At 46.9% G+C, this 27,976-nt stretch overlaps 1 protein-coding gene across 1 annotated transcript in view; it reads right to left on the bottom strand.

The window, feature by feature from the left end:
* The window catches only part of zc3h3 (zinc finger CCCH-type containing 3), a 265,192-nt gene that overhangs the window by 21,264 nt on the left and 215,952 nt on the right, over nucleotides 1-27,976 (bottom strand). Inside the window, exons 5-9 of the mRNA XM_061738861.1 lie at nucleotides 16,769-16,928; nucleotides 6,739-6,905; nucleotides 3,505-3,571; nucleotides 1,634-1,789; nucleotides 130-199 (exon numbers count right to left, since the gene is read on the bottom strand). Coding sequence (XP_061594845.1) covers nucleotides 130-199; nucleotides 1,634-1,789; nucleotides 3,505-3,571; nucleotides 6,739-6,905; nucleotides 16,769-16,928 — 620 coding nt within the window. The remainder of the gene's footprint in view (nucleotides 1-129; nucleotides 200-1,633; nucleotides 1,790-3,504; nucleotides 3,572-6,738; nucleotides 6,906-16,768; nucleotides 16,929-27,976) is intronic.

Genomic DNA, 27,976 nt, shown 5'->3' with positions numbered 1-27,976 from the left:
CTAGACCCGGGGACCGATCCAAGACCCCTGATACGACCCCCGTGCACCGCAGCCGTTTGGCGTACCCAAGCCTGGCTGTCGCCACGGCAACCGTAAAGCCCTGCGTGAGTGTCCGTGAGGGTGCGTTACCTTTTCTTTGGCAACTTTATGGGAGAACGGGCAAACGCCTTCCGCCTGCTTACACGTTCCTCTCAGAAACCTGCAGGTGAGAAGACGGAGACGGATCTGAGACAGGAAGTGAGGAGATGAGAACCGGACCAGCGGACCTGTGACCTAAAACCTGCCGGAACCCTAACAGGACAGTTTAAAGCCAAAATATCAGCATTTATTCTAAGTAGCTGAACCCTGAAACGGCAGCGATGGAAAAGAAACCTGCACTAATATCAGTGAAAACGTCACCAAAGGTTTTTAAAATGATGATTCTGGCTAAAGCTGACTCCAGATTGTAGCCGTTGTTTTTCTGAAGTAGAAAACTTTTAGCACACAGGATTTGCGGAAAGGTGCGTCGGAGGAGGAAAGCTGCAGCCAAATATAAAAAGAAAACTCCCGCACACCTTCTTCTCACCGTACTCGTGTTTATTGGGCCAATAAACACGAGTACGGTGAGAAGAAGGTGTGCGGGAGTTTCCTTTTTATATTTAGCCTTTGTTTTCAGACACCATTCTCCTCGTCTTCTCCTCCGTTCATGGTCCTTTTGCCTCCATCTAAGTGCTTTGGTGGAAATCTGGACCCAGAAGGCACAAAGGACCCGACTGGTACCAGATTAGCAGTTTTCCTCCTTTCTCCAGATCTGATACTTTCATAACACATTAAAAAGAAAATGAACAAATGCAAAATAAACAGATCCAGGTTGCCCCCTATTTTTATTTTATTAACCTTATTTTATCATTTAGCCCTTAAACAGAGCACTTCTCTTTAAGGTAGCTTGATCAATCAAGTAATAATAGTGCAACTATTAAGTAGTAAAAATAGTGCAAATTTAAACATAAATTTGAAGTAAATAAAAACAGCTGCTCAACTTAAAATACCCAGCAGGCATGTGAACAAATAAGCAAATAAAAGAGCAACAGTGTCATAAAGTAAACTCAGTAATATGCTTTTTAGACTCTTACTTCTTACTGTCTTTTCTGGCTTAAAGAACAAAATGTTTGTATTTGAAGGACCTAGAATCTTCTTTCGTTCGGTTTTCCATTACAGCTGAAACGTAACTTTTTTTTTATTTGCCTTTGCTGTAACGCTGCTGTGAACAGATCGCCACAAACAAACAACTTTATTGAACTCTTCGTCACACAGCCCACCCCCCCGCTTTCTTCATATTAGCAGTGTTGTCACGAAAAATTACATGGACCTGTTTTCTTGTTGATACACCAGTTTAACATTTTTTCCATCATCTGTTTGATGCTGATCAAAATAAAGAGAATAAAATATTTTATTACTGATCGGGATGCAACGTCTGATTTTGATATAGGATTATTCGTTATAGGATCGGATCATCCCTGACTGAACAACGTGGAGTTCAGATGAGAGGGAGGTGACGGCCCCCGGTTTATGTGGAGCTGCTGGTGCGGGGGGAACGAGGCCGAGCCCTCGGGGGGAACGAGGCCGAACCCTCGGGCGGTTCTGGAGCGCTGACCTGGTGCAGACGGCCACCTTGTCCGGGTCGTGGATGAAGGGGCAGCTCGTTCCTCGGTTGCAGCGGCCGAAGCGGTTGTAGTACATGCAGTACTGCTTCTGCGGCTTCTTCTGGCGGGCCAGTCTCATGATGGCGATGCTGCGCTGGACGGCCCGGCTGCCCCGGGGAGACAGAGACAAACCACACAAACAATAAACACCAGATCCACAGCAACAACCTTCACATGGACCGGTCCACATTCAGCTCCCACCCGTGTGTTTCTGGGTAAACGTGTTCAGCATTTATGTATTTTATGAAATTACTGTGGGATTAACAGTACTTAGGTGACGTGATGGAGGGAAGCAAACGCCTGGGGGAGGGATGGGAATCGAGAACCGGTTCTTGTTGAGAACCGGTTCCCAGTGTTTCAATTCCTTGATATAATTTCCCTTTTTTGCAAACGATTCCCTTATCGATTCCAGTGGGCGCGAATTACGTCACCACACATTAACGCCCAGCAGGAAAACATGGGGACAAAGCGGCTTAGAACGCTCAGAAGTTTGGTTACATTTTTCCAAAAAAAAAGACAACAGGGCGTCTTGCAATACTTGCAATGTGGACATTTCAACAAAGGGAGGAAACACTAGCAACATGCAAAAGCATTTGCATACACAGCATGTAATTACTTATAATGAATGTTGCGTGTTTGATCTGTTCCGAGTCCGGAGAGAATCTTGTCAACCTGCAGCAGCAACGTTAGCCAGTCCCTGGCTGTTAATACTGCAGGTAACTAACAAACTAATGGCGCTTTTCCACTAGTACCTACTCAGCCCGACTCGCCTCGGTACGACTCGTCTCGTTTGTTTTTCCACAGCCAGGTGAGAAGTGGGCAGGTTGGGGTGAAGCTGCTGTGACGTACTCGATTGCGCAACCTCTTTGTTCGTGTCGGCGCTGATCAGAAATCAGCTGGAGCCGCGAGCGGCTGAGAAGAAAACAGAGCTCCTGGTGGATCTGATCGTTCCTTATCGCCCGTCTAGATCCCTTTTTAATTCTCTCCTCAGCCACCAGGTTTATGAACATCTGCACCTCAGAGTTGGATCACCAAACAGACGTTTGAGCTGTATAATAAAATTGCTGCAAGTCATGAGTCGCTTTCGCGCTGATTCCCGCTTCCTTCCCCAACCAATTCGGTGGCCTGTAGTGTGATGACGTCAGATCCAGGGCCGACTCAGCCGGTTAAAACCTCGGCAGCCTCGGTACAGAAAAAGTATCTGCTTGACATGGCTCCACCCGTCTCGGCCCGTAGTGGAAAAGCACAACACGGGGGCGTGGCGGGTAGAAGCGCGCAGAGTAGGTACTATTGGAAAAGGGCCATAACACTGCCTATCATGTTAGCGCCATTTCATTTCTATTAGAAAAATGTTGAATATATTACTGGACATTCTTGTGTAATTGCCACAGAATAATTTATTGTATTTAGTTAATTTCTACAGAAGAATATTTATTTTATTATTATCATCATCATCATCATCATCATCATCATGATTATTTTATATATCTATAGAGAACAAGGCCGGGGGCGTCTTAAGACCTCACTGTTGACCTCACTTGTATTTTTTTGTTCAACGATATAAAACAAAGTTGATGCTAATCGACCTGTTTGTTCTCCTTTTTTTCCAAATAAGAATCGATAAAGAATTAAATCGTTAAACAGAATCGAAAATGGAATCGGAATTGGAAAAATCTTTTCAATTCCCATCCCTGGGGGAGGGAGGGGATTCAAATGCAAATGTCTTGGCGGGATTTGGTTTCATGGAGGTGTGAAGACCAGCGGGAGACCCGGTTATAAGTGGTCTGCTGGTCCTGGTGTGTCTGGCTGCTGCGGGCGTTACCTGGCCAGGTGGCGGGTGTTGGAGGGCCGGGCCGAGGGCGGGGTCACGTGACCGCTGGAGTATCTTCCTGAAGGGAGAGAGAGAGAGAAACCAACAGTTGTGATGTTTTACTACGTTCTCAGCATCCAGCAGGTCCGTGATGCAACCCCCCCCGCCCCCTCCATGAGCTTCTCCACAGATAATCATTTATAAAAATACCGGTCCAACTATTCCCCCCAGGCCCGTCTGCGGCTGTCTGAGCGCGTGTTCAGGCAGACGGGTGAAACCGGAGCCTGATCTGTGTTATTTATACTGTAACCGCCGGTGCCAGAGACAAACGTGACCTCAGAAATACCGGCCGTGCCCGCCGGAGGACGGTGCCCGCTCCCCGGGCCACGCTGGACAGACACCTGCTGCAGGTCCCCCGTTGGGATGCCGGTCACGAGCAGAAAGCAGCTTTCCAATTCAACCTGCAGCGTTTGTAGCGCCGGGACGTGTGAGGGGGGGTTGGGGGTTGGGGGTTGGGGGGGCAGATCAGGGGCTTTAATCTGCACCTCGTCCACCTCTCGGCCCTCCCCCTCGCTGCTCTGACAGATGACAGCTTTATTATTTCAGATAGCAGCTCCAGCAGCTCCAGTGAGCTGGAGGAGCCTGTGGATGGAGCTCCGCCCCCCCGGCGTGAGTAAACCCCCCCCAGCATCAGGCCTGAACCGGTACCGGACACCACGGACCTGAGACTGAGTTAAATGCCAACTGAAACGTGTCCAAAGCTTCAGCTGGCAGCAGGTTTGTGGTGTTCAAGAAAAAAATGAAGGAAACTTTCTGGTACCTAGAGTTGTTTCTGTCAGCCTGGTTCAGTTTTAGTTTTAGTCTAGTCTTTGGGTCAAGCTATCATTTTAATTTTTACTAGTTTTAGTTCATTTTCCTTTTAGTCATCTCAAGTTTCAGTCGACTAAAAGTCTGAGCATTTTAGTCTTATTTTAGTCAGAATTGTCCAGGACCATTTTAGTCTAGTTTTAGTCAAAGATTGTATTTAGCCAAATCCATTTTACAATTCAAACGAGGTTATCTTATTGTTATATTATTGTTACCTTATAGACTCAAGAATACATTCATCCCAGATACAGAAGACTCTAATTTGAGTTTATTTTTCCGCTTTTCTCCCCATCTTTTTCTTTTTCAACGACACATTGGGTTTTCTTTTCCACGTCTATGTAGGAAAGTGGATCCAAAGATGGTTCTTCTTCTTCTCCAGCCCCAGAGAAGATCCCTGCGTTTCTCTATGGAACTTTGTTTTTAATAAACGTGAACTAGAGCTCTGCGTTAACGGCATCAGCCTCTAACTCTGCAGCTTCTGGATCTGATTCCCCGCTGCAGCGACTGGGATTGAGGACTAACGTCACCCAGCAGAACTAAACCAGAGAAACTACTGAAAACATGGACATTAAACCAGAGAAACTACTGAAAACATGGACATTAAACCAGAGAAACTACTGAAAACATGGACATTAAACCAGAGAAACTACTGAAAACATGGACATTAAACCAGAGAAACTACTGAAAACATGGACATTAAACCAGAGAAACTACTGAAAACATGGACATTAAACCAGAGAAACTACTGAAAACATGGACATTAAACCAGAGAAACTACTGAAAACATGGACATTAAACCAGAGAAACTACTGAAAACATGGACATTAAACCAGAGGAAACTACTGAAAACATGGACATTAAACCAGAGAAACTACTGAAAACATGGACATTAAACCAGAGAAACTACTGAAAACATGGAGATTAAGGATCTTTGGTAGAACATTTCGTCTCGTTTTGGTCAACGAAAATGAAGACACATTTTAGTCTCGTTTTTATTCCTGTACGATATTGCATTATATATTTAATTATCGTTATCGTCACATGACCAGCATTTATGTCTTGTCTCGTTTTCCTCAGGTGAAAAACGTCGTTGACAATGATATTCAGTCATAATTTTTGTTGACGAAAGCAACTTTACTGGTACCCGACCACGAGCTGAGCAGCCGCACCTTCTCACTAATAACCCACATGAGTGTTGTCATCTGGATGTTTACATGTTGTTCTGTGACACCCTCCTTTAGGAGGGAACCGTGAGCAGAGCCCTGCACATCCCTGGGGGGGCCGGAGAGGTGACGTCTCCTGGCCAGACCAGGAGAGCCTTGCCCCCCTCCAGAGCTGAAGAACCAGGTCAGGCCGACGGCCCCGAACCTGCACTAAGTTAACGGGTGGAAGTCTGGGGTGAACTAAAGTTGCTTCATGACTAAATATCGTCGTAAACGAACCTTTATCACCTGAGGAAAACGAGACGCAACGAAAATGCTGGTCATGTGATGATAACGATAATTAAAAATGGTCCTGGACAATTCTGACTAAAGTAAGACTAAAATGCTCAGACTTTTAGTCGACTGAAACTTGACAAGATTAAAAGGAGAATGAACGTGGATGTTGCTTTATATTGAGTGTTTGGTTTGTTTATGTATTGTCCTGTTGCATATGTTATCTGTACACGCACTGATGCTGATGCTTTTACACAAATGAAGTTCCTAACGGATAAATAAAGTTATTTATTATCATTATTAACGTTACTAAGACATTTCGTCGCAGGATTTATTTTTATTGACTGTACCAAGGGTCCGCACTTTCAGCTCTGCTGCCCCGTCTGCTTGGAATGAGTTGCAGAAAATCTTAAAATTGAATAATCTGGTGTCACTTGATGCGTTTAAGGTTCTTCTCAAAGACTTGGAAGCAAGTACAACTGGCTGTAGATGCTTTGACTGCTGATTTTGTTTGTGATCTGTATTTCTGATTTGTTTTTAACTGTTTTGTTATTGTTTGTTTGTGCAACTTTGTATTTGTCCCGCCGCCTGTCTTGGCCAGGACTGTCTTGTAAAAGAGATTTTTAATCTCAACGAGACTTGTTTTCCTGGTTAAATAAAGGTTATAATAATAATAATAATAATAAAAAAGACTAATAAAAACTAAAACGATAGCTTGATCCGAAGACTAGACTAAAACTAGAATTGAAACAGACTGACAGAAACAACACTAGTGTGAACGTTTCTTCATCCGACCAACGGGCGAACAGGCTCAGACTGTTCAAGCTGCAACTTCTCTATTTTAATATCAGACAATATCAGTCACATCCGTTAGTTTCTGGCTGGAAGGAGAAAGTTTCAATATTCCCAGGAAGCAGATCAACTCTGAATCTGGACCTTGTACCTGTCCGGTTGATGGACATGCTGGCTGTGGCGGTGCGGGACAGCTTATTGGCAGAAACCCGGTACAGGGACCCGCCGATCCAGGTCATGCTGCTCCCCGTCCAGCGCCGGGACGAGGGCGGGGGGTGTCTCTCGTGGGGCGCTCGCAGGCGGCTCTGCAGGAAGCTCCTGGGAGAACGAGGGATGGAAACAGAAACATGCATGAGGGATCGGGGGGGGGCGTGGTCACAGGTTTGGTTCGGTTCAGTTTGTAAACGGTGTGAAATATTCAGCTGGATGTTATCAGCTCATCCCTCCTTTAAATTCCACCCCTCTTTCTTCTCTGCAGCTCCCTCACTACATCTCCTCACTTCACTTTATGTTTCTCATCCCGTGCCCCCCCAACCTCCCTCGCCCCCCCCTCCTCCTCCTCTCTCTCTTCCTTCTATGTCACAGCACTCTGTTAAATTGCTCCTCTAATGGAAAGGACGGCCGTGTGGAAATGGAGAGAATTGAAAAGAGGAGAGGAGGAAATCAATGAGATAATAGGCAGGGCAGGGGGCCAGAGCAGCAAGGTTGGCCCCTACGCTGGTGGTGTGGAGCCCACACACACACACACACACACACACACACACACACACACACACACACACACACACACACACACACACACACACACACACACACACACACACACACACACACACACACACACAGCTACAACACACTCCTGCTACAGTATGTACATTACAAACAATTCCAGGTCTGTGCACACGCTGCTGTGTGTGTGTGTGTGTGTGTGTGTGTGTGTGTGTGTGTGTGTGTGTGTGTGTGTGTGTGTGTGTGTGTGTGGGAGGGGGGGGGGCAGGGGTTATGGCGATAAATTGCGCTGTCCTGTCACTTCTATTTGGGGCGGATTGGGGCTGGTGTGCAGGGCGCCGCTGGAGGTAATTTGCTGCCGTATTTCAGATGGGCTGGAAATGGGTTTAGAGCGAGAGTTCATGCCTCCCATTACGGCGCCGAGAGAGAGGGTTTGCCCCGGACGCAGCCGCGCACGGACCGACTGAACCGGGCCGACCGACACGGACCGGGCTGCTGCAGAGCTGCAGACGGGAGCAGAGAGCCAGCAGACGGCTGGACCCGGCCAGGTCCGGGAGTCCGGGCCCATAACTCAGCAGCAGCCCCCGTTCCCACAGAGACGGGCCAGGTCGCTGCCCTACACGGGCCAACGGCCGCCAGGGGAGCAGTAACGGGCCGCTGACGGGGAGGGGGGGGGGTCAGACGAGACCCGGAGAGACACAGTGGAGGTTAATGGGGAAACGACACCAGCAGTTAACGCAGACGGCCGTTAACCCCGACACGGGGCTGCAGGGACGGGGGGGTCAGACCTCAGTACAAGCATCTCCCTGTACGGGATCCCTTTACATCCCATCCTCCACAGGTCGTCATGGCAGCAGGAACCACCTGAGCAGGATGATGTGGATGAAACAGACGCTCAGATCATCTACACACCCTCTCACTGACTATTTACATGCAGTCAAAATTCGGGTTATTGCTAATATTCCGGTTACTGAAACATTTGGAATATTCCGTTTACATGCATGAGCAAACAGAGTTATCCCTGTTTACATGGTAATTAATCATTCGGGATATCTGGATCAAACCAGCGACGCACGGAGAACGTCATGACGCAATTAGCGTCATTTCCGCTTCTACTTCTTGTATCCAAATTCAAAACAAATGCAGCTTCGCGCAACTTTTGTCTCACCTTCTTTTAAATCTTCTATCCCGGTACTTTCTACCGTCTACAAATGCAGAAATGTTCATATCCTTCATTACATTTATGAAGTGATTAGTCTCCTCCTGGTCTTGCGTTTCTCCGTGTTTATAAGAACTTCCTGGACTCAAAAGACCAGGATTCCTTGTGAACAGAGCATGCGTAGAAAACAAATTCATCTTCCGTTTGATGAGGATGTTCCAATTACATGACCAAATATTCAGGTTCAGAGTAACCCAGGGCTCATATTCGGGTTTTTAAAAACCCAAATATGAGCAAATTTGGGTTATTCAAAGGGGTTATTGGTGTTTACATGGCCGTGCAAATTCGGGTTATTGCCAATATTCGGGTTTTAAAAGGGTTATTGATGCATGGAAACGCAGTCACTGTTTCATCTTCAGTGGGGGGGGGGGGGGGGGGGGGGGGGGGAGGGGGGGTCTGTGAGAGGCTGCAGTGAAACGGAGACAACAAACCTCCTGGTGGACGCGTTTTATGACCGATGCATGAGTGATGCAGCGCTGCAGAGTTAGGGGACGTCCACATATCTGTGGACAGATGACGGCCGCCAGTACGCCGTCCACACAGCTCCTCCCTTCAGAGGAAGCTGACGTGTGCAGGACACAGGTGAGAATCTGACCAATCAGCTGAGGTGCTTCTGCAAACTTTATCAGACACCGAGTCTCGACTAAAACAGCAACTTTTTATGAAGTTTAGATCGACCCGTTTTCTTTTCCTCAGAGCCGACGGAGAAAGATCAGAAACAAGTGAATATACAAGCCTTCCTTCCTTCCTTCCTTCCTTCCTTCCTTCCTTCCTTCCTTCCTTCCTTCCTTCCTTCCTTCCTTCCTTCCTTCCTTCCTTCCTTCCTTCCTTCCTTCCTTCCTTCCTTCCTTCCTTCCTTCCTTCCTTCCTTCCTTCCTTCCTTCCTTCCTTCCTTCCTTCCTTCCTTCCTTCCTTCCTTCCTTCCTTCCTTCCTTCCTTCCTTCCTTCCTTCCTTCCTTCCTTCCTTCCTTCCTTCCTTCCTTCCTTCCTTCCTTCCTTCCTTCCTTCCTTCCTTCCTTCCTTCCTTCCTTCCTTCCTTCCTTCCTTCCTTCCTTCCTTCCTTCCTTCTTCCTTCCTTCCTTCCTTCCTTCCTTCCTTCCTTCCTTCCTTCTTCCTTCCTTCCTTCCTTCCTTCCTTCCCTCCCTCCCTCCCTCCCTCCCTCCCTCCCTCCCTCCCCTCCCTCCCTCCCTAGAAATAATGGACAATCTTATCTTATCCTCGGAGTGGGAATAACCAGCTGAAGCAACGACGTGTAGTTATCAGACCCGTTAATATTAACGCGATTACTGATTTTAGTCATTTACTCCATCACATATCAATAAAAATGTAGTGTAACGTGATCTCTAACTCTGTATTTCCCTGATCAACCATCATCACTAAATCCGCTCGACAGACAGAAGCAGAGCAGCAGCAAGAGGCGGTGGAGGATGGGGATGTTTGAAGGTTCTCCAGCCTCTCTGTGTCTCGGTGTCGTTGTAGAAGAGGAGGAATATCTGGAGGTCGCAGGAAAAGAACTTCAACAGTGAAAAATATGTAGGAGGCAGAGGACGAGGAACGGGCGCTGAAGAAGTCCCTGGAGACGGGGTGTGTGTGTGTGTGTGTGTGTGTGTGTGTGTGTGTGTGTGTGTGTGTGTGTGTGTGTGTGTGTGTGTGTGTGTGTACCGCTCCCACCATGCCATGCACACGCAGGAGGGAGCGACTCAGCACAACCCGAGCCGTTGATGAATGATCTGACTTTTGTTTTAGTGACAGGGACGAACTGGGAGGGTCGCGGCTGCTCAGGATAATGATGCTGGTCTGGTGGAAGAAACCAGAGCAACCGAACCCGTCTGGAGGAGATGTGAACGAAGGAAACCGGGAGGAAACCGGGAAGAAGCCAGGAAGACACCAAGTAGGAGCCAGGAAGGAGACAGGAAGGAGCCAGGAAGAAGCCAAGAAGAAGCCAAGAAGAAACCAAGAAGAAACCAAGAGGAAACCAAGAGGAAACCAAGAGGAAACCAAGAAGAAACCAAGAAGAAACCAAGAAGAAACCAAGAAGAAGCCAGGAAGACACCGGGAAGAAACCATTAAGAAACCAAGAGGAAACCAAGAGGAAACCAAGAGGAAACCAAGAGGAAACCAAGAAGAAACCAAGAAGAAACCAAGAGGAAGCCAGGAAGAAGCCAGGAAGAAACCAGGAAGAAACCAGGAAGAAGCCAGGAAGAAACCAGGAAGAAACCAGGAAGAAGCCAGGATGAAGTCAGGAAGAAGCCATGAAGAAACCAGGAAGAAACCAAGAAGAAACCAAGAGGAAACCAAGAGGAAACCAAGAAGAAACCAGGGAAGAAACCAAGAAGAAACCAAGAAGAAACCAAGAGGAAACCAAGAGGAAACCAAGAAGAAACCAGGAAGAAACCAAGAGGAAACCAAGAGGAAACCAAGAGGAAACCAAGAAGAAACCAGGAAGAAACCAAGAAGAAACCAAGAGGAAACCAAGAGGAAACCAAGAAGAAACCAGGAAGAAACCAAGAAGAAACCAAGAAGAAACCAAGAAGAAACCAAGAAGAAACCAAGAGGAAGCCAGGAAGAAGCCAGGAAGAAACCAGAAAGAAACCAGGAAGAAACCATGAAGAAGCCGGGAAGAATCCGGGAAGAATCCGGGAAGAAGCCAGGAAGAAACCATGAAGAAACCAGAAGAAACCAGGAAGAAGCCAGGATGAAGTCAGGAAGAAGCCATGAAGAAACCAGGAAGAAACCAAGAAGAAACCAAGAGGAAACCAAGAGGAAACCAAGAAGAAACCATGAAGAAACCAGGAAGAAACCAAGAAGAAACCAAGAGGAAACCAAGAGGAAACCAAGAAGAAACCAGGAAGAAACCAGGAAGAAGCCAGGAAGAAGGCGGGAAGAAACCAGAGCAACCAAACTCGTCTGGAGAAGAAGTGAAGGACAGAAAGCAGGAACCAGAGCGTAGTCTACAGCAGCGCAGGATCATAACGCAGGACGGGCGACAGGGGGATGACAGACGTGCTGGGTAATGAGTAAATGAATGAAGTGGGGATAAAAGGGGGTGAAGGGGGGGTGGATGCGGGGAAGAAGGAGAGCTGCTTCACTTTACTGCCCAGTCTCTTACATCCTGTGCTGATCGATACTCGAGCAATAAAGAAGATGAGCGCTTGCTCCGAGCGCGTGTGTGTGTGTGTGTGTGTGTGTGTGTGTGTGTGTGTGTGTGTGTGGATGTACAGTACACCCAGGAGTGTCGCCACGTCGGGGCTCTAACCTCCTCACCAGGAGGTTCACCAGAAACACACCAGAGACACGTGGAGGACAGGAAACGACGGGACTCAAAACTCCAGAAGTAAAACAGACAGAAACATTTAAAAGAACAAGACGACGGCGGAGCGACAGAATAAACACGGGCTGAGAAGATTAAAGCCTGGCCGGGGTTTGCAGGGGGGGTTGGGGGGGCTGTAACTTATCCTCCGGAGTGCATGCTTTACGGCTTTCTTAATTCAACTCCTGATACTATTAATGGAGTTAATGTTGAGATTATATCTATTTCCTGGTGGTGGTGGTGGTGGGGGGGCTGAAATACTGCAATACCCCCCCACACACAACTGCCACTAAGCATTAAATCACCTGCCATGCTCCGTGTAGCTAAGACTCGGTAAGAGCATGGCATTGTGGGTAATCAGATGAAGTGAAAGATGTAAAAAAAAAAAAAAGACACAAAAGGGAAAGTGCAGGAAGTTAATACTTAATGATGCTTCCCTGATCAGAAGTCATTAATAGATATATCATTACAGGCCGGGGGGGGGCGGGGGAACCACGGGGGCAGAGATCGGGGGACCTGATAGGCCGAAGACGAAGAGCAGCGCGCCGTAGTTAAGAGCAGAGAACATGAGCTCATGCTGCAAACTGATAAAAGTGCTGCTGCTCGTTGAGTTTAACAGATAGATAAGCATGAGGCGTGGGGGGGGGGGGGCTCTCTCCCGGGGGACCTGACCTGCCCCCCCCCTCCCTATCTCTGCCTCTTCACTTCTACTCGCCGGGTGATATTTCACAGGACGTCAAGGGGGCTCAAATTGAAAATCCCTTGATGAATCAATATTTACTGCAGCAGCTAAATGAATAGTAATAAGTCACCCGAGTGCGTCCACAGATCAACCCTGCAGCCGCACCAGACCCAGATTACACAAATGACCCAGCAAACAAAAAACTTAAGGACCCCCAAGAATCCAGGAGCATTCGGACTTTTAAAACTGTCAGCGGCACCAACTTTTGATTGACCGACGGCAGCCGGGGCGAGGGGGGCGGCGGTCGGGTGAACCAGACGGGCTCTAAAGCCGAGGACACACCAGCCCGACGTCGCCCGCTGTCGGCCGACTGCTGTGTCGCCTCGCATCGCCTGTGTCGGGCTCAAAAAGAAGCACTTGGACACACCGCAAAGACGACACCCAACGGCCAACTAGCACGTACGTTCTGCTCAGTCTGCGTTTCAATTTGCTGCGATGTTTTCGGAGAAAAGCCGCCGGTCCGGGGAGCAGCAGCAGCAGCAGCTCACGTACAGACGTGATCGCCAGGTCAACCTGTGCCGTCGTCCCGGGGAGAAACCTGCAGCTCTGTGGAGAATTACCACTGGCTGAAATAAATCATTTAGGAAGATAAATGTTGGTTTAATAGATGAAATCTAACAGTTGTAGCTATGCCTGTTAAGAAATTTGCTCCAAAAATTTCGGGATTTCTGCCTGCCGGCTCGGGAGCTGATTTATGGAAAAGCTGCAGACGGGCGCCCAACCTGTGGCGACGTGCGGGACACACCGGGGAAACTAGGCCGACAGACGCGCACCGACGCTCATCGACGGCCTGACGGCCGACAGTCGGTGTGTCAGGGCCTTAACGAGCCGTAAACGAGGCCGGCAGGCCGGAGGACTCGGGTCCTGGATACATCCATCAGGAAGGGCCATGTGCTCTGCTCTTAACCATGGTGCGTATGTGTTGCAGTTCCTTGACTGACCACTAGAGGCTGCACCTCAAGCACCCGCCCTGGTTGATTTCACACCCATGACGACTCTGCGGGGGTTATATACATTTACTTCTTTCATGATTGCCGTTATCACTTGCTCATCTGTAATCGTTACGTATTAACCAGCGTCGGCTATAGAGGGAATCCGCATGACGTCACAGATGCGACTTCACAGCGGGTTTCGCCCACTGAGTGGCAGAAAGACTGAGTGTCAGAAAGACTGAGTGGCAGAAAGACTGAGTGACAGAAAGACTGAGTGGCAGCGTAAACTTTCAGTTTGACACTCAAAAACATCTAAAATGGGAAAGAGCTGTTGTGCGATCGACTGTACAGTAATCCCTCGCTATAACACGGTTAGCCTTTCACGTCTCGCTGCTTCACGGATTTGCATTGTGCATCGTGTTCTGCATTCTGATTGGCTAAACAGTCTCTGCGCTTCTTCACTTCCTGTGTCAATAACGTTGGTCGCGTAGCAACGATTCTGAGAACGGCCAATGAGCTTCAGCAGCAGCTCAAGAACGGGACCCTTTGATGAATCGTTCATTACAGTCTCAGATATAATCCATGGTGGCATGTCAGTTTATAAGAATCTTGTTGCCCAGAAGAAAAAAAGAGCGACAAAAAACTACCCATAACTATGTTCTTCTCTCAAAAAAACACACCTGCACTGCGGGCTTTAGGAGAAAAAGACGCTACAGAGCGAGTCAGGATGCAGCAGCAGTCAGAAGAGCAGTGAAATACGCGCCAGTTACAATTTGTCCTACTGTACTCATTTTTTAATTTCTCCTGTTCAAATCCAATTAATTGGGTCGCGGTGGGGCTGATCTCCGCAATTTGAAACCTTGTATAATAATTGTAAAAAATAAAAAATAAAGGTTGCTCCTTCGCGGATTTCACCTATCACGGGTTCTTTTTGGAACGTAACCCCCGCGAAAAACCAGGGATTACTGTATATACATTTACTTCTAACATGATTGCTGTTATCACTTCCTCATCTGTAATCGTTACATATTAACCAGCGACGGCCATCTTTGATTCCGCCGCCCAGCCGACAGGTTCAATGCCAGAAACGCCTGATGGAAAGTTTTTCTTTCCTTGAACATTTTCATTTCAAATGCAGCACTAATCCACAAAACACTGAGATCATGACATCCAGCAGGTGGATGCCTCTGATCAGCAGGTGGATACAGGATTCGGTCGTCGGGCCTCACGTTTGACACGGAAAGTTGAAAAGGGAAAGAATGAAGACAACATTTGTTGATAAAAATTCAGAATTAAAAGAGACGTAAACGAGCGCTGAACCCTGACTCAACATCAGTTCACAGAGGCATGATGGAGGTCAACACATGAGGGTGTTAAGCCCCGCCCACTTGGTCCTGTGTGTGTGTGTGTGTGTGTGTGTGTGTGTGTGTGTGTGTGTGGTATGAACACCCGGGCGTGTGACTGTGAGATACAGACGAACCACCTTTCGGATGAATGTGTTTTCTGTTGTAGGCAGAGCGGTGAGAATTTCCGCTCCTCGCTCACAAAGGTTGTCACCGCTCCGCTCCGCCCTCAAAGTCGCAAAATGCAGCTCCACCCATAACCGCTCAGCGCTCCAGTAACACTGCACCCCGCTCCGCTCCGCGCACCGCTCCAAAAATGTTTGCATGCATATAAAATGCACATGTTTACCTGAAGCCTTAGATCTAACCAGAGGTGGATGAGAGAGAGAGAGAGAGCGCGAGGGAGAGAGAGCGAGACTCAGCAAAGTTACGTTCCTGCAGCCAGTCACGGAGCCGAGAGGAACAATTACGCAGAGCTGACATACGTTTTAAAGTCCAAAAATAGATATTTACTGACAAGAAAAAATAAGAAAGTAATTTCACCTAACGGAATTAGCTGGTTTAATACACTTTTGTTTATTAACCTTTCCCGAAACAATTTTTCATTCACTGTTCTCCTCCTATTTTTATACTTTCAATGTCTAAAAGAACTAAAGAAGAACAACAATATTTTCAGAATATAAAATATTTATTTATAACACTTTGATAAAAGATCTTAAGGTGCAAAACACTCAAATTAAACGAATATGGCAGGCATAAATGAACGTTCTGTTTGCAGGCTTAGTTAACAATAAGGCTAAAAACCGAACAAAACGTGCCTTTTAAAGTGCCTAAATCAAAGCCTGCATTAACTGAGCTGGATCGGGACATTTTTCTTAAAGTTCTTCTGAGTTCACTTTCAAAAACACCAGTTTGGCCAAAGTCGGGGGCTTCAGACTCATGCGGTGTGTAACCGGCAAGCCCGGTCCCCTTTAAGGCGGTGTCTGTATTCGGGTGTGTGTGTGTGAGACGTAGTGGGTGCAGCGGAGGAGAGAGAGGGAGATGCAGGTGTGCGCGTGTGGAAGACCGGAACACGTTTTTAGTTACTTTTTCAATGTGTCCTCCGTTAGTTTCAGTCGTCGGCCCTCACGCGTTTTGTTTGCTCTTATTACATGTTTGTAATAAATGTGCGAGGTTGCACGGACAGCATTTTTCCTCCGTCCTTTTTTCCCTTCACTTTCCCCGGACTCCTAACGCCGGTTACGAGCCAGAGACCGAATTAAAATACCAGCTCTCCCAACTACGGTTCAGAGATAGGACTGGAAATTAAGAAAGGTAACAGGTAGTTTGTGGAGAGGTTTGTGGGATATGTTTGGACACGCATCGGGGCCGTGATATGAGGGGTAACGGAGCGAAACTGGAGCGGGATGACGCCCCGCTCCACCCGAATCATCCTAGAAAAAAAACTCCCGCTCTGCGCTCCTTTCAAAATTCGCCGCTCCGCTCCGCTCACATGCTCTGGTTGTAGGAGGGAAAATCTGGAACAGCCTTCCATCTACAATAAGGGATTGTCCCTCATACTGAGGGAAATCTCAAGGAATGGCTTAAAACGTCTCAAATCTGTGATCATTAATTGATTATTGTATTAACAATTGCAGTGTTGTGCGATTTTTTAATTGTTGTTGATATTGTGTGTCGTGTAATGTTGATTGTGTCTTTTTACTGAGTCTTGCAGGGGACTGCCAATGCAAATTAGCCTTTTGTTGGGTATATTTACATTTTAAAATGTTTATCAATGTACGATGTCCCTCTACACAAAATAAAGTGAAATTAAATATGAGTGTGTGTGTGTGTGTGTGTGTGTGTGTGTGTGTGTGTGTGTGTGTGTGTGTGTGTGTGTGTGTGTGTGTGTGTTAACGCGGTGTACCTGGCAGACTGGATCCTCTTGGCCCTCCAGGTGAGCGCGGGGTTGTAGTGGGCCGCGTGCGTCACACCGGCGCCGGGCCGGGTCACCATCTTGTACCGGGTCCTGTAGACCCGCAGGGAGGCGGGGCTTCGGTGGGAGGAGCAGGCGGAGGGGGCGGAGCCTGTGGACAGTGATGAGGGTCTGATGAGTGGAAATCAACGAACATCTGACCAGATAAAAGTTAAACATGCAGAGTTAACAAATGCTCACGTCTCACTCACACACACACACACTGGCAGGTGTGCTCTTTAATAAGCTTCACATATAAAAATCAGAGGGAATAACAGAGGCAGAATTTTTATGAGTCTAATAAATCAGACACTCCGTCTCTTCCTGCGCTGCCTCCATCCCTCCATCCCTCCATCCCTCCATCCCTCCATCCCAGCCTCCCGCCTCCCTCTGGCTTTAAGTCTCATTCGTTATCTCACTTTACAGATCCGTCAGAGCAGAGGCATCAGAGGAGGGGGATCAGAATAAGAAAGGATGGGGGACTAAGTGTTTTTATTTATTTATCTAGCTGCTTATCCATCATGTTGTTTTACGACGCCGCGCCGGCTGACGCACGCGGAGCTGCATTTGCATGGAGGATCGCTCGCATCCCTCCTCGCATTAGTTCCCGGACGGCAGAGCGTCTGAGGACCGGTGAATGATCGGAGAAGTTGCTCTGAAGTGGCAGAACTCCGCCGTACTTTTCTCTGCTGCTCCAGCCGAGTTCTGAGCTCAACACGGCTCTGATTTATCTCCTCGCCGTAACCCCACCACCACTGCGTGCCCCCCCCCTCCACAGCCAGCGCGGTGTTACGTTCCCATTCAAAGTTTAAAATACTTCATTAATCCCTGAAGTATACTATATTAGTAACAGCATTTAAGTGTTATTTTGTTTGGCTGCAACGGTCCAACAAGCATCATGAAATCCAGCCGGTGGTTTCCTGTCGTCCCAGCGGCGGGGGGGGGGATAATCACCCGGGTCCGCCGGCCCCAGTACTCGGGTTAGGGGGGGGCAAACACAGGTGGAGACGCTCGACATGCCCGTCGCGTCCAGGAGCAGCGAGCAGCGCGTGGACGGAAGGTCAGAGCTGCAGCCGTAAGTCAGCCTCTAAACGGCTTCAACCTTTTCTTTCAGGCGATCATCTCATCTATCAAACTTTGGTCCTTGACCCCCGTGATTGGATTGTTCCTTCCTCTGCAGCCCACTGGGGTCAACGATCTGAATCAGGCTTGTTCTTCCCCGAGGTTCTGGGGAGTTTAGACTTAACAACAGGGTTTGATTCCTTTCAGCTGATTAGTTCAACAAATTCACTCCTTTAAATATAGTAAAACTCTTAAGTTGGACCAGTCGAGCAGTTTGACCCTAAACAGCAGCCGAGGACGGTGCTGTTAAAACCCGTAGCAACCGTCTCAGCATCCTTTATGACCTTTAGAGCATTTACAGACAAGGATTCAGAGCTTTGTGGTAGTTGGTGCTTAAACACCTCAACAAGTTCAATCTAAACTTACCGTCTTTTTGCGACCATTAGGTGCATATAAACGTCTTGTTTTTTTTTTTAAAATGTGCCGCGTCGTAGGGCGTGTGAATTGCCCGTGATTGCCCGGCGGCGGCTCCGTGGCAGGACACCTAGGGCGGACGGGGAGACCGAGACGCTGCTCCCGGGGGACTGTTGTTCGGGCTTTTGCAAATGCCGGCATCATTTCCGAGGGGCCGCACGGGATGGAAAATGACTCGGCTGCTCAGCGGCCAGAGAGCTGCGGGCTCGTGCCCGTCGCAGCTGATCAGTTCTCCCGGTCTCAGCGCGATCAGGCTCGGATGAATGCAGAAACGGAGGATGAAGATTTCGATGGATTTGATTAATGTAATAACTTAAATAAAGTACAATCAAACTTAGTTTTGCTCCCGCTTTATTTTGTAATTTATTTATTTTTTCGCTCTATTTGTGTGTTGTTGTAAGGCGGTGCTCCATGTGTGTGTTGATGGCGCCTTTTCGGTCGGTGCGCCGTATGTGTGTTTTAAATCCAAAAATGACACAAAAAACTGAGGGTGCGCCTTTCCACACGGCAAGCCGAATGGTCGCGAAAATACGGTAATATAACATGAAACGTTTAATGAAGCAATCATTCACATGATCCCCTCCCAGAAACACTTCCTGTCTCCACCGACTCTCATCATTAGGGAGACGGAGCGCCGCCTCCGAAACCAGGCGGGTGTGTGACGGTTCGGTAGCGTCTGAGTAGCTCAGGAACCGCCAAGTCGCTTCAAGCGTCCGTATTGTTCTCATTTTAATCAGGGTCCAGTAACAAACCGCTGTGAGAGCTGCGATGACAAACAATACCATTATATTCCAGTTCCACCCCCCTAACCCCTCCTCATCACCCCTCAGGTGCTGGTTTCATTCATCAGCTCCAACGCAGCTCTGGATCAGCGGGAGAATTCATCTCAGACAAACATTTACTGTTCACAAGATCACCGCGCAGAAACCCCATGAAGGTTGATGGTGTTTTGGTGCCGCTGGTCCTGGGCGGCGTTCCACCTGGACGCCCATCGGGCCCCGTGAAGTCTCCGTAGAGTCGCCCATAAACATAATCACCTCCTGACTAAAAATTTCCCCTGGATCCACGAGTGCAGCGTAACACTCAGAGTTGATAAGAGAGTGTGTTTGTTGATGAAAGCTGATCAGTAATCGCAGAAGGACCATGTGATGAGGTAAAGACCACCACGGACAGGTGCAGCGTTAAAAACAGAGGACTAGATGGTGGTTCCAAGTGAAGCGGAAGCAAAGAAATATTTGCATTTCCTCCGTCAGCGTGGCTGCGACCAACTAATGCAGAGGAAATACTAGAGGAAATCACGAGACAACTAAACCGCTGCACAGAAATACACCACCACATACTTCTCCGTGCGTCTTATAACATTATAGGTTTTGTATGTTGAAGGTTTTTTCTCTTTAGGGAATAATCTGCTCAGTTACGGCCTCATGGTCGCGGTCAAGGAATTGAGCAATAAAAATGTAATCTACTTTTTAACACGGAATATCGCGGAAAATGACATAATTTGACTGAAATGCTGTTATCATGGGGAAGAGGAATTTTAGCGGAGGAACGCTAATCTGCGTGACACGGCTCTGAAATTTCCCCCTTTTGTTCCAAACATGCGAGCGCGGCGAAGCGACTTCAAAATAATCAGCCTTCGTCTGTGAAAAAAAGAAGGAACACGACGCTGACGCCTAAATACAGAGTCGAACAGAACCCAGGGAACTTTTCTCTGCTAGGTGGGAAACTTAGACCAGCTTTTCCTAAATGTTGAAAAGATGTTTGAAGTTTAAAGTTTTAAAGTATAGTTGTTTGTTTATGTAAAGACGACTTAAGTTTGCTGCAATTGACCTCGTTTTTGATGCACTTTAAAGCACTGTGTTTTACGGAAAAGATGTACTTTGTAACAATATATACAGTAACTCTGAAGTTGAGTTTTACTTTCGTTTAAAGTTATTTATTTTTTACTTGAAGAAAAAGCAAAATGAGCACTTTATTTTTTTTTGTATGTAATGTTATTAGTTTTTACTGAAAATGCTCAGAAGCTTCCAGGTCCAACTATTGAGGGAAACTGTGCAATATTATGTTGCCCCAAGTAGGCTTTATTTTAATTCATTAACATTAAAAAACACATTTTATTTGGTGGCAAAATAAGAGTAAAAGGTAAAAAATGGAATTCCAAAAAATGAAAATGGAAAAAAAAAAATGAATTTGGGACAAAATAAAACGGATTTTATCGTTTTTTTCTCAGTTAGTCTGTGACACTCGTGTTCAGCTTTAACATCTTACATCATGAATTATCCACCGTTTACACTTCATCTCCCACATGATCTAGCGAGCAGCTTTGCAAACAGGTCTGATGAGTTCTGGCTAAGCTAATTTAGCCACCTTAGCTTGGTGCTTTGGGGGCGGGGGCTGCGTGAGGCTCATTATTGAAGCGAGTATAATTCATATATATAGTTATTAATGTGATATAGGTGGAGTGGGGGAGGCAGGGTGTGCTGGGTTATCAAAGGGAAATAAACTGCACAACAGAGCGAGCAGGAATGAGACCGTGGGTGGGAGTGGGGGGGTTGTGCAGGATTAGTTACTGGCTTCCAGTCACTTTTCCCCCCACAATCCATCTGGGGTGTAGTCACAGCTATTTGGGCTCCCTGGCAGATGACAAATAGGGCTTGTCAAAGGTGCTGCCGCGAGTCCCAACCTGAAACCTCGCCCCCCCCAGCCCCCCAGATCCCCCCACCCTCACCCACATGCCTACAGTGCACCTCAATCTGCCTCCGGACCCGCGCTGCGAGCGCCGTGACGCGCGGCGGGTCCGAGCCGCTGTCACACAGCTGTTGCAGCTCAGCTGCGGCGTAATGACAGCGAGAGTGAGCTGTGGAGTTTGTCATGAGTGGAGTGTGTGTGTGTGAGCGCCACAGCGGGGATGGATGGACGCCGTTGTGCTGATTGTAAACCACAGCAGGTTGTGTTGGTTGAGTGGCTCTGGGAGCAATGGGGTCTCAATCTTCCTCCGTAGGACCATGACCAACGAGCACATACACACGAGCACACACACACACACACACACACACACACACACACACACACACACACACACACACACACACACGGCCTCAATCTTCCCCTAATAGACCCCTGACAGCGGCCTGCCTTGTAAGTGGCGCCCTGCACTGCCAGGACACCATTTGCAGCTCGTGCAGCTCGTCGTTCATCCATCTCTCTGCCTCGCTGCCGTGGATCCACAGATAATCTACTCCCGCCACCTCCCAGCGCTCATCGCTCCTCCTGCGAGTCCTCCGCTCTCCCGCCTCAGAGCCGGGGTAAAGGACTGGATCAACACGTCTGCTCTCTAGTTTAGTAGTCCAGTGCAACAGAGCAGTTGGGAACTTTTTAGTTTAGTGTATCAGGGTGAGAATGAACCTCGAACTGGCCGATTCTTGCTTTCTGCTCAATCATCTGTCTCTCAATCTCATGATGTAAATCTGATGCTTTAAAAACCGGCTTCTGGCAGTTAACACTACAAAGAATGACACAAATGAAGAAACTGCTGTGGTATTTGTCAGCAACATCTCCCAGGTACCGGTACAATCCTCTGTGCTGCTAGATGAAGGGTTGAGTTACTTTTACATGTTTTCATAGGAAGACAATTAGATTAGAGCTTTCTGCATCGGTGGCAGCCAGTTGCAAACATGTGGTTGTCCCTCCGTCCATCTGTTTGTACCCGTTTACGCCCAGTTGTCTCTTTGACACCCCGTTTAAAAGAAACTGATGCCCTAACATACATCAACGTTGGTGGTAGGACTGTGTGCTGCAGCGTTGTATGGGCTGTGCTACGAGCAGGACAAGACGGTTTATGCTGCGTTAAGAACACATCTCCCATCTGCCCCGTCTGCAGCAACGACATCAGGACGAGGCTGCCAGATACCGAGGAGTTTAAGTGTTTGGGTTTCAGAGGAGCAGCAGAAACTGTCATGTGTAGAGAACGGTGATGTATGTGCGACTCAAAGATGCTGCAACACTGAAGACCTCTGAGCCTCAAACTAAATGAATAAATACTGAGCAGGCGGTAGAAAGAGTGAAGTGGATCACACTGAAGCCTGACTCATGTTTCTGTGTGGTGCCGTTTGTTCTCGTCCAGGTCGGTCTGTAATTACACCTCCCAACACTAGGGGGCGGTGCCGGGGCTGATCTACATCCTGTTTAGCTCCATTTTTTTGACTTCCAATATGCACTGCAGCCATGGTGTTAAACAAACGTCACTCCTGGACAATACTTCATGGTTTTACACACTAACGTTTTTATACCTGTTTAATTTTGTGTTGTTAATATTGTTTATTACTTTTAGTCACCTGTAACAGATAGATGGATATCGAGCATTATATTCACCTTTATCCTACAATAAAAACATTGAGCGAAATATTATGAATAAAAACTGCAGCGTGCTCGTCATGCCAGGCTGCAGTTTCCAGAAACCCGAACAATGCGCCCCAGATGATCGGTCCTGCTGGTCTCTGGAAATGTCAAGGTCCGGAGCCGTGGTCTCGGAAATGCAACTCTGACTTCTTTTTATTTCATAGGTAGCATTTTTGTTTTATCTGATTTAATTTACAATCAAAGCTTCACTTTAAAAAATGTATATTAAAAATAACACTGGTATCTACGGAAGAGTATTAGGGCCAGGCAAGAGAAAAATAAAAATAATATTTTAGAGGAAGAAGGTTTTTTTTTCATTATGCACTTCGGGAAAAAAGTCAAAATGTCGAGAGAAAAAAGTCAAAATGTCGAGAAAAAAGTCAAAATGTTGAGAAAAAAGTCGAAATGTCGAGAAAAAAGTCGAAATGTCGAGAAAAAAGTCGAAATGTTGAGAAAAAGTCGAAATGTCGAGAATAATGTTGAAATACAATTTCGAGAAAAAGTCGAAATGTATTTCAACTTTATTCTCGAAATTTCGACATTATTCACGAAATTTCGACTTTATTCTTGAAATTGTATTTCAACATTAATCTCAACATTTCGACTTTTTTCTCGATATTTCAACTTTTTTCTCATAGTGCACAATAAAAATAAAAAAATCTTCCCCTCACAAATATTTTTTCGCCTGCATGGCCCTAATAATCTTCTGTAGGTATCGGATCAGTATTCCAGTAAAGTTAAATGACACTGCACATTGCTGCAGGTTGCTCAAATCAGACTTGTTAGAAGCAGAATAGAAACTTTAATAATAAACTTGATTTATGTCCTGAACCATCTTCCAGTTTCTACCTCCCGTCATGTTTGTGTCCCCCTCTGGTCAGCTGGTGGCCGTTACAGTTGATGGCTCTACTGCGATGATGGACGAGGACACCAGCCCCCGTCCCCCCCCGCTGTCACCACAACCCTCTCACAACGCCCCACCGTCATGACATCACCACCCGAGCTGGCAGCATCTGCTCAAACACCAACCACCTCCGATTTCAGCCTGTGGCCCCATCGGCCCGTCAGCTCATGCCAGGCTACTTCCCTTACACACACAGACACACACATACAAGCACACACACACACAAGCACACACACTGGTAAACCCACAGAATGACCACTGAAGGAGGTTCATCTTACTCGTACTTGCTTGAATTCTGTGGCATCAAACCCGCAGTGTTGATTCAGTCACGATGCACAGCGCGGCTGATTGATGCCACCTGTGTGTCATCACATTTACAGTTACAGTTTCTCTGAAGTCGATTCTGTTTTTAGTCTGCGAGAATGACTAAAGTTCATCTTGAATCCTCCAGAAACCATTAGAAAGGAAACGGCCCCAGGAGAAGCTGAGCAGCTGCAGGGACGATGGGACTAGTGTTGTTTCTGTCAGCCTGTTTCAGTTTTTGTTTTAGTCTAGTCTTTGGGTCAAGCTATCATTTTAGTTTTTATTAGTTTTAGTGCTGGCCAACGATTAACATTTTTAATCTTAATTAATCCATGATTTCTGTAATGAACTATGCAATTAATTGCGATTAATTTATTCACACATTTTGTGCTGTTCTAAATTACCTCAAGGTTTTTTTTTTATGTTTCTAATACTGTTAACAACCTGGGAAAGGGCAAATATGCTGCTTTATGCCAATGTTTATTCAACTTTCCACAAAAAAGCTTTTTTACCTGAATGTAACATTCCTTCATAAATACAAACACAATGTAGTCCCAACTTTACACTTGTAAAGACTAACTTAAAGGAGCATGAGGCAGGATTTAGGCAGGATTTATGAAAAAAATGTGTATACGTTTTAAGTTTTCTAGTAATAATGTCAGATGAAGCGTTCCGAACGAAAAAGAATGAGCCCTCTAGCGTATCTCTCCGTTGCCTTGAACAGGCTGTGTGCTGCAAAATGTGCTGCAATTTGGTCCCGAATTTCCCGCGCTGGGCTGTGGATGTGACGTCACATGACGCTGCATGTGCGTTCTCCCCGTTCTCCCGTGCTGGCTTCACTGTTGGCTGCAGTACCCCCAACGGCCGTCGTGGTGAAGGGTGGCGCTAGAGAGTCTCATTTCTTAAAAGGAGCCTCATGCTCCTTTAAGATTCCTTGTTTTTTTAAGCAGCTCAATGTAAAACAATGAACCATATGCATCATAAACATATGGAGGAAAATAAAAGGCTCAAAACATATCCCCTTCACCTAAGTGGGATCAAAACAGGGGGATACAAAAACTAAATTACAAACAAATAAAGTGCACATGTAACAGCAGGGAGTGTAACTCAACCTATAAAGTGCAGCCGTTTCCTCACCTGATCCTCAGTGCTCAGCCATAAACTCATGCGAATCGAAGTGTGCGTGCGCCCGTCTGTGCGCGTGTGTGTGTGTGCGGGGGAGCATTATTGAGTTTTATGTTTTATGTAAAGCGCTTTGCCTTCAATGTTTTATTTTGTAAGAAAAGCGCTTAACAAATAAAATTTGATTTGACTGGTCCTTTTTTGCAAGCTGCTACAGCTTTGTCTGCTTTTGAGGGGTGGGGTGGGAGCGACGCGGAGCGACGCTCTCTGTTCGTGTGTTTGGCTGCAAGTGGTATTTGAGACTCGACGTACTTCGATGGTAATTCATTTCAAATCGACATGCAAATAACTTTAGTCTTGTCCAGCGAACCATCTGCATCTTTTTGAAAGTGAACTAGCCGTTAAAAAGCCCCTTTTCATTCTCCATCTTTCAATCCACCATACTTTTCCTCAGGCTACGGGTGCCGACGAGCGCCAGAAATGTTGCGCCTTTTTTTTTTTTTTTAATCGTGCGTTAAAAAAATTTGCGGCGTTAAGTTAACGTGTCGTTAACGCGTTAACTTGGACAGCACTAATTAGTTTTAGTCACATTCATTCTCCTTTTAGTTGTGTCAAGTTTCAGTCGACTAAAAGTTTGAGCATTTTAGTCTTATTTTAGTCAAAGATTGTATTTAGCCAAACCCATTTTACAATTCAAACAAGGTTATCTTATTATTATATTATTGTTACCTTATAGACTCAAGAATACATTCAGGCGTGTTCGGACAATTTAGCTTCTTTAGTTGCCCAAAACGGAGCTACTTGTTCAGAGCTATCAAACCACTAGTAAACAGCAGCTGGCATGCCTCTGGTTCAGAAGAGTAATAGCACCGTAAAACCTCTGCTTCATCCTCACAGCCAGTCCATCGGTAACACGTTTAAAACAATCATTGCTTTTCTGACAGGGAAGTGACAGCTTTATCCAGGGCCTCTTCGAGCCTTTCAAACTAGACTGAACCCTCCAAAGTCGTGGCAGTGGCTGACCAGCAGGAACCACGTTAATGCAGTTTACGTCACATGTGGGGGGAGGTAGTCTAGTGACTATAGAGGAGGGCTTGGGTGTGGAGGACCCAGATTCAAGCCCCTTGAGCAAGGTCCTTCACCGTAATTGTTGGACTATTGGACTAATATGATTATGAATTCATGACATATGTGAGTGGGTGAACATTTCTCTTGGGCCAGTAAAGGGCCGAAGCCAAGCCACAGTTTATGCTGCATGACTCCAGACCAGATAACAGACTCCATGGGGTTTACGACACCTGGGAGGGGGGTCAGGCGCAGTATAGCCCCCACAAACCCAGCAGGGTTCCTGCCAGACCTGGAGGAACAAAGGAAAAGACAACGCAAAGGGACCAGGAACAGACTCCCTGGGGTGACGACACCAGGGGGGGTTCAGACTTTATGGAGCCCCAGGAAGCGAGCCCTGAAGGGGGGGACTGTCCCTCTCAGTAAAACCGCCCCAAGCCCAAAAGCGGGAAGCACCCAATCACTTGCCAGGGGCTGGTGACATCACGCAGCCCGCGGAACTCAAACTCCCGTCCTGCCCAGTGCTCACTCTCTCTCCCTCAGCCAGCGGACCGGACAAGACGTGCCTGCCGACCGAGGCAGCCACGGCCGCATCTACCCATTTATTCCTGAGCGCTGCGACGAGACGGGGGGGGAGCCGCTTCGAGCCTGGAGTGTCCGGCGGAGCGTAAGACCCGTAACCACGGAGCGCACTGCGCTCCCAAGTTTCTCTCTTTTCTAATTTCTCTCTCCGCTCTAAGTTCTCTCCCGAGGAGGGCCTGATCCTCCGGTCAGCCTGCCAGCTCAGCCCGAGGAGCACCCAGCCACCTGTGTCCGTGAGGCCCACGCGCTCAGGAGCCCGGACGGGAGCCCGCAAGTCCGACGAGTGGACTGGATCCCCGCGCGCACCGAGACGCCGTGATAGGCTCCGTTGACCAGGGCGGGATCGCCCGGCTGCTGCACCCCTGTCTTTTTTATTTCTTCAGAGTCGAAGGAGAAGAGAGAGAGACGAGAGACTGCTTGGACTGAAAGCCGAGAGGAACGAGGCCGCATCGGACTGGAACCCCCGACAGAACCCGCTCCAGATGCAGAATCCAGAGGAGACGTGAGGCTGTGTTTGGGCGATCAGTCAGTTAGAACGGTGTAAAGCTGAACTTATGTTTAATGAGATTACTGTATGCGTATTACTGTACGTTATCATTATTGTGTTCTTTATCATCTTTATTATTATTACATTTGATTCTCTTCTTTTCATTCCATGCATTTAACGTTTATGTTTCATTTTATTGATTGTTGTTTTTCTTGTTAGTTAATGGTTTTGTAATAAGGTAGTTTCTGCCATCAGGTTTATTTGGGTGTTGCGTTTATCATCTTTTGACACCCGTATGTAAATAAATTCTGATTGATTTCTTTATGAGTGGTTGTGTTATTTCATGCAAGATTTGGTCACAAATTGATTTGTTTAAGCAGAGCCTAGTGTTCGGATATCACGCCTTCACTGTTATTCTGTAAGATTTGCTGTTCTGCAGGATAATTCAAATCATAATGAGACTGATTTTCTGCTGTTAGTTATCGAATCCCACCGGAAGTAAGGCCCCGGCGGTGGTGCCCCTACGAGAATTATCACTTTTGATAATACAATTTGATAAATAGTCAACTTTATTAATTATTAATAATTCTTTAATAGAATTATCATTAGCCTTGATAACTGGACAGCCAAGCTACCTATGAGTTGCACAACATAAATGGCGCCCCAGCGTGAGGCTCTCTAATAACAATATTTGTGACCAAGTTGTATGAAATAATTGAACATTAATTGTCATCAGAAGAAAAATATTTTTTATTTTTTTTCT

The sequence above is a fragment of the Cololabis saira genome, chromosome 13, assembly GCF_033807715.1.
Source record: "Cololabis saira isolate AMF1-May2022 chromosome 13, fColSai1.1, whole genome shotgun sequence".
Taxonomy (NCBI): Eukaryota; Metazoa; Chordata; class Actinopteri; order Beloniformes; family Belonidae; genus Cololabis; species Cololabis saira.
Note: the sequence above shows the minus strand (reverse complement) of the source record. Positions and strands in the feature narration are given on the sequence as shown.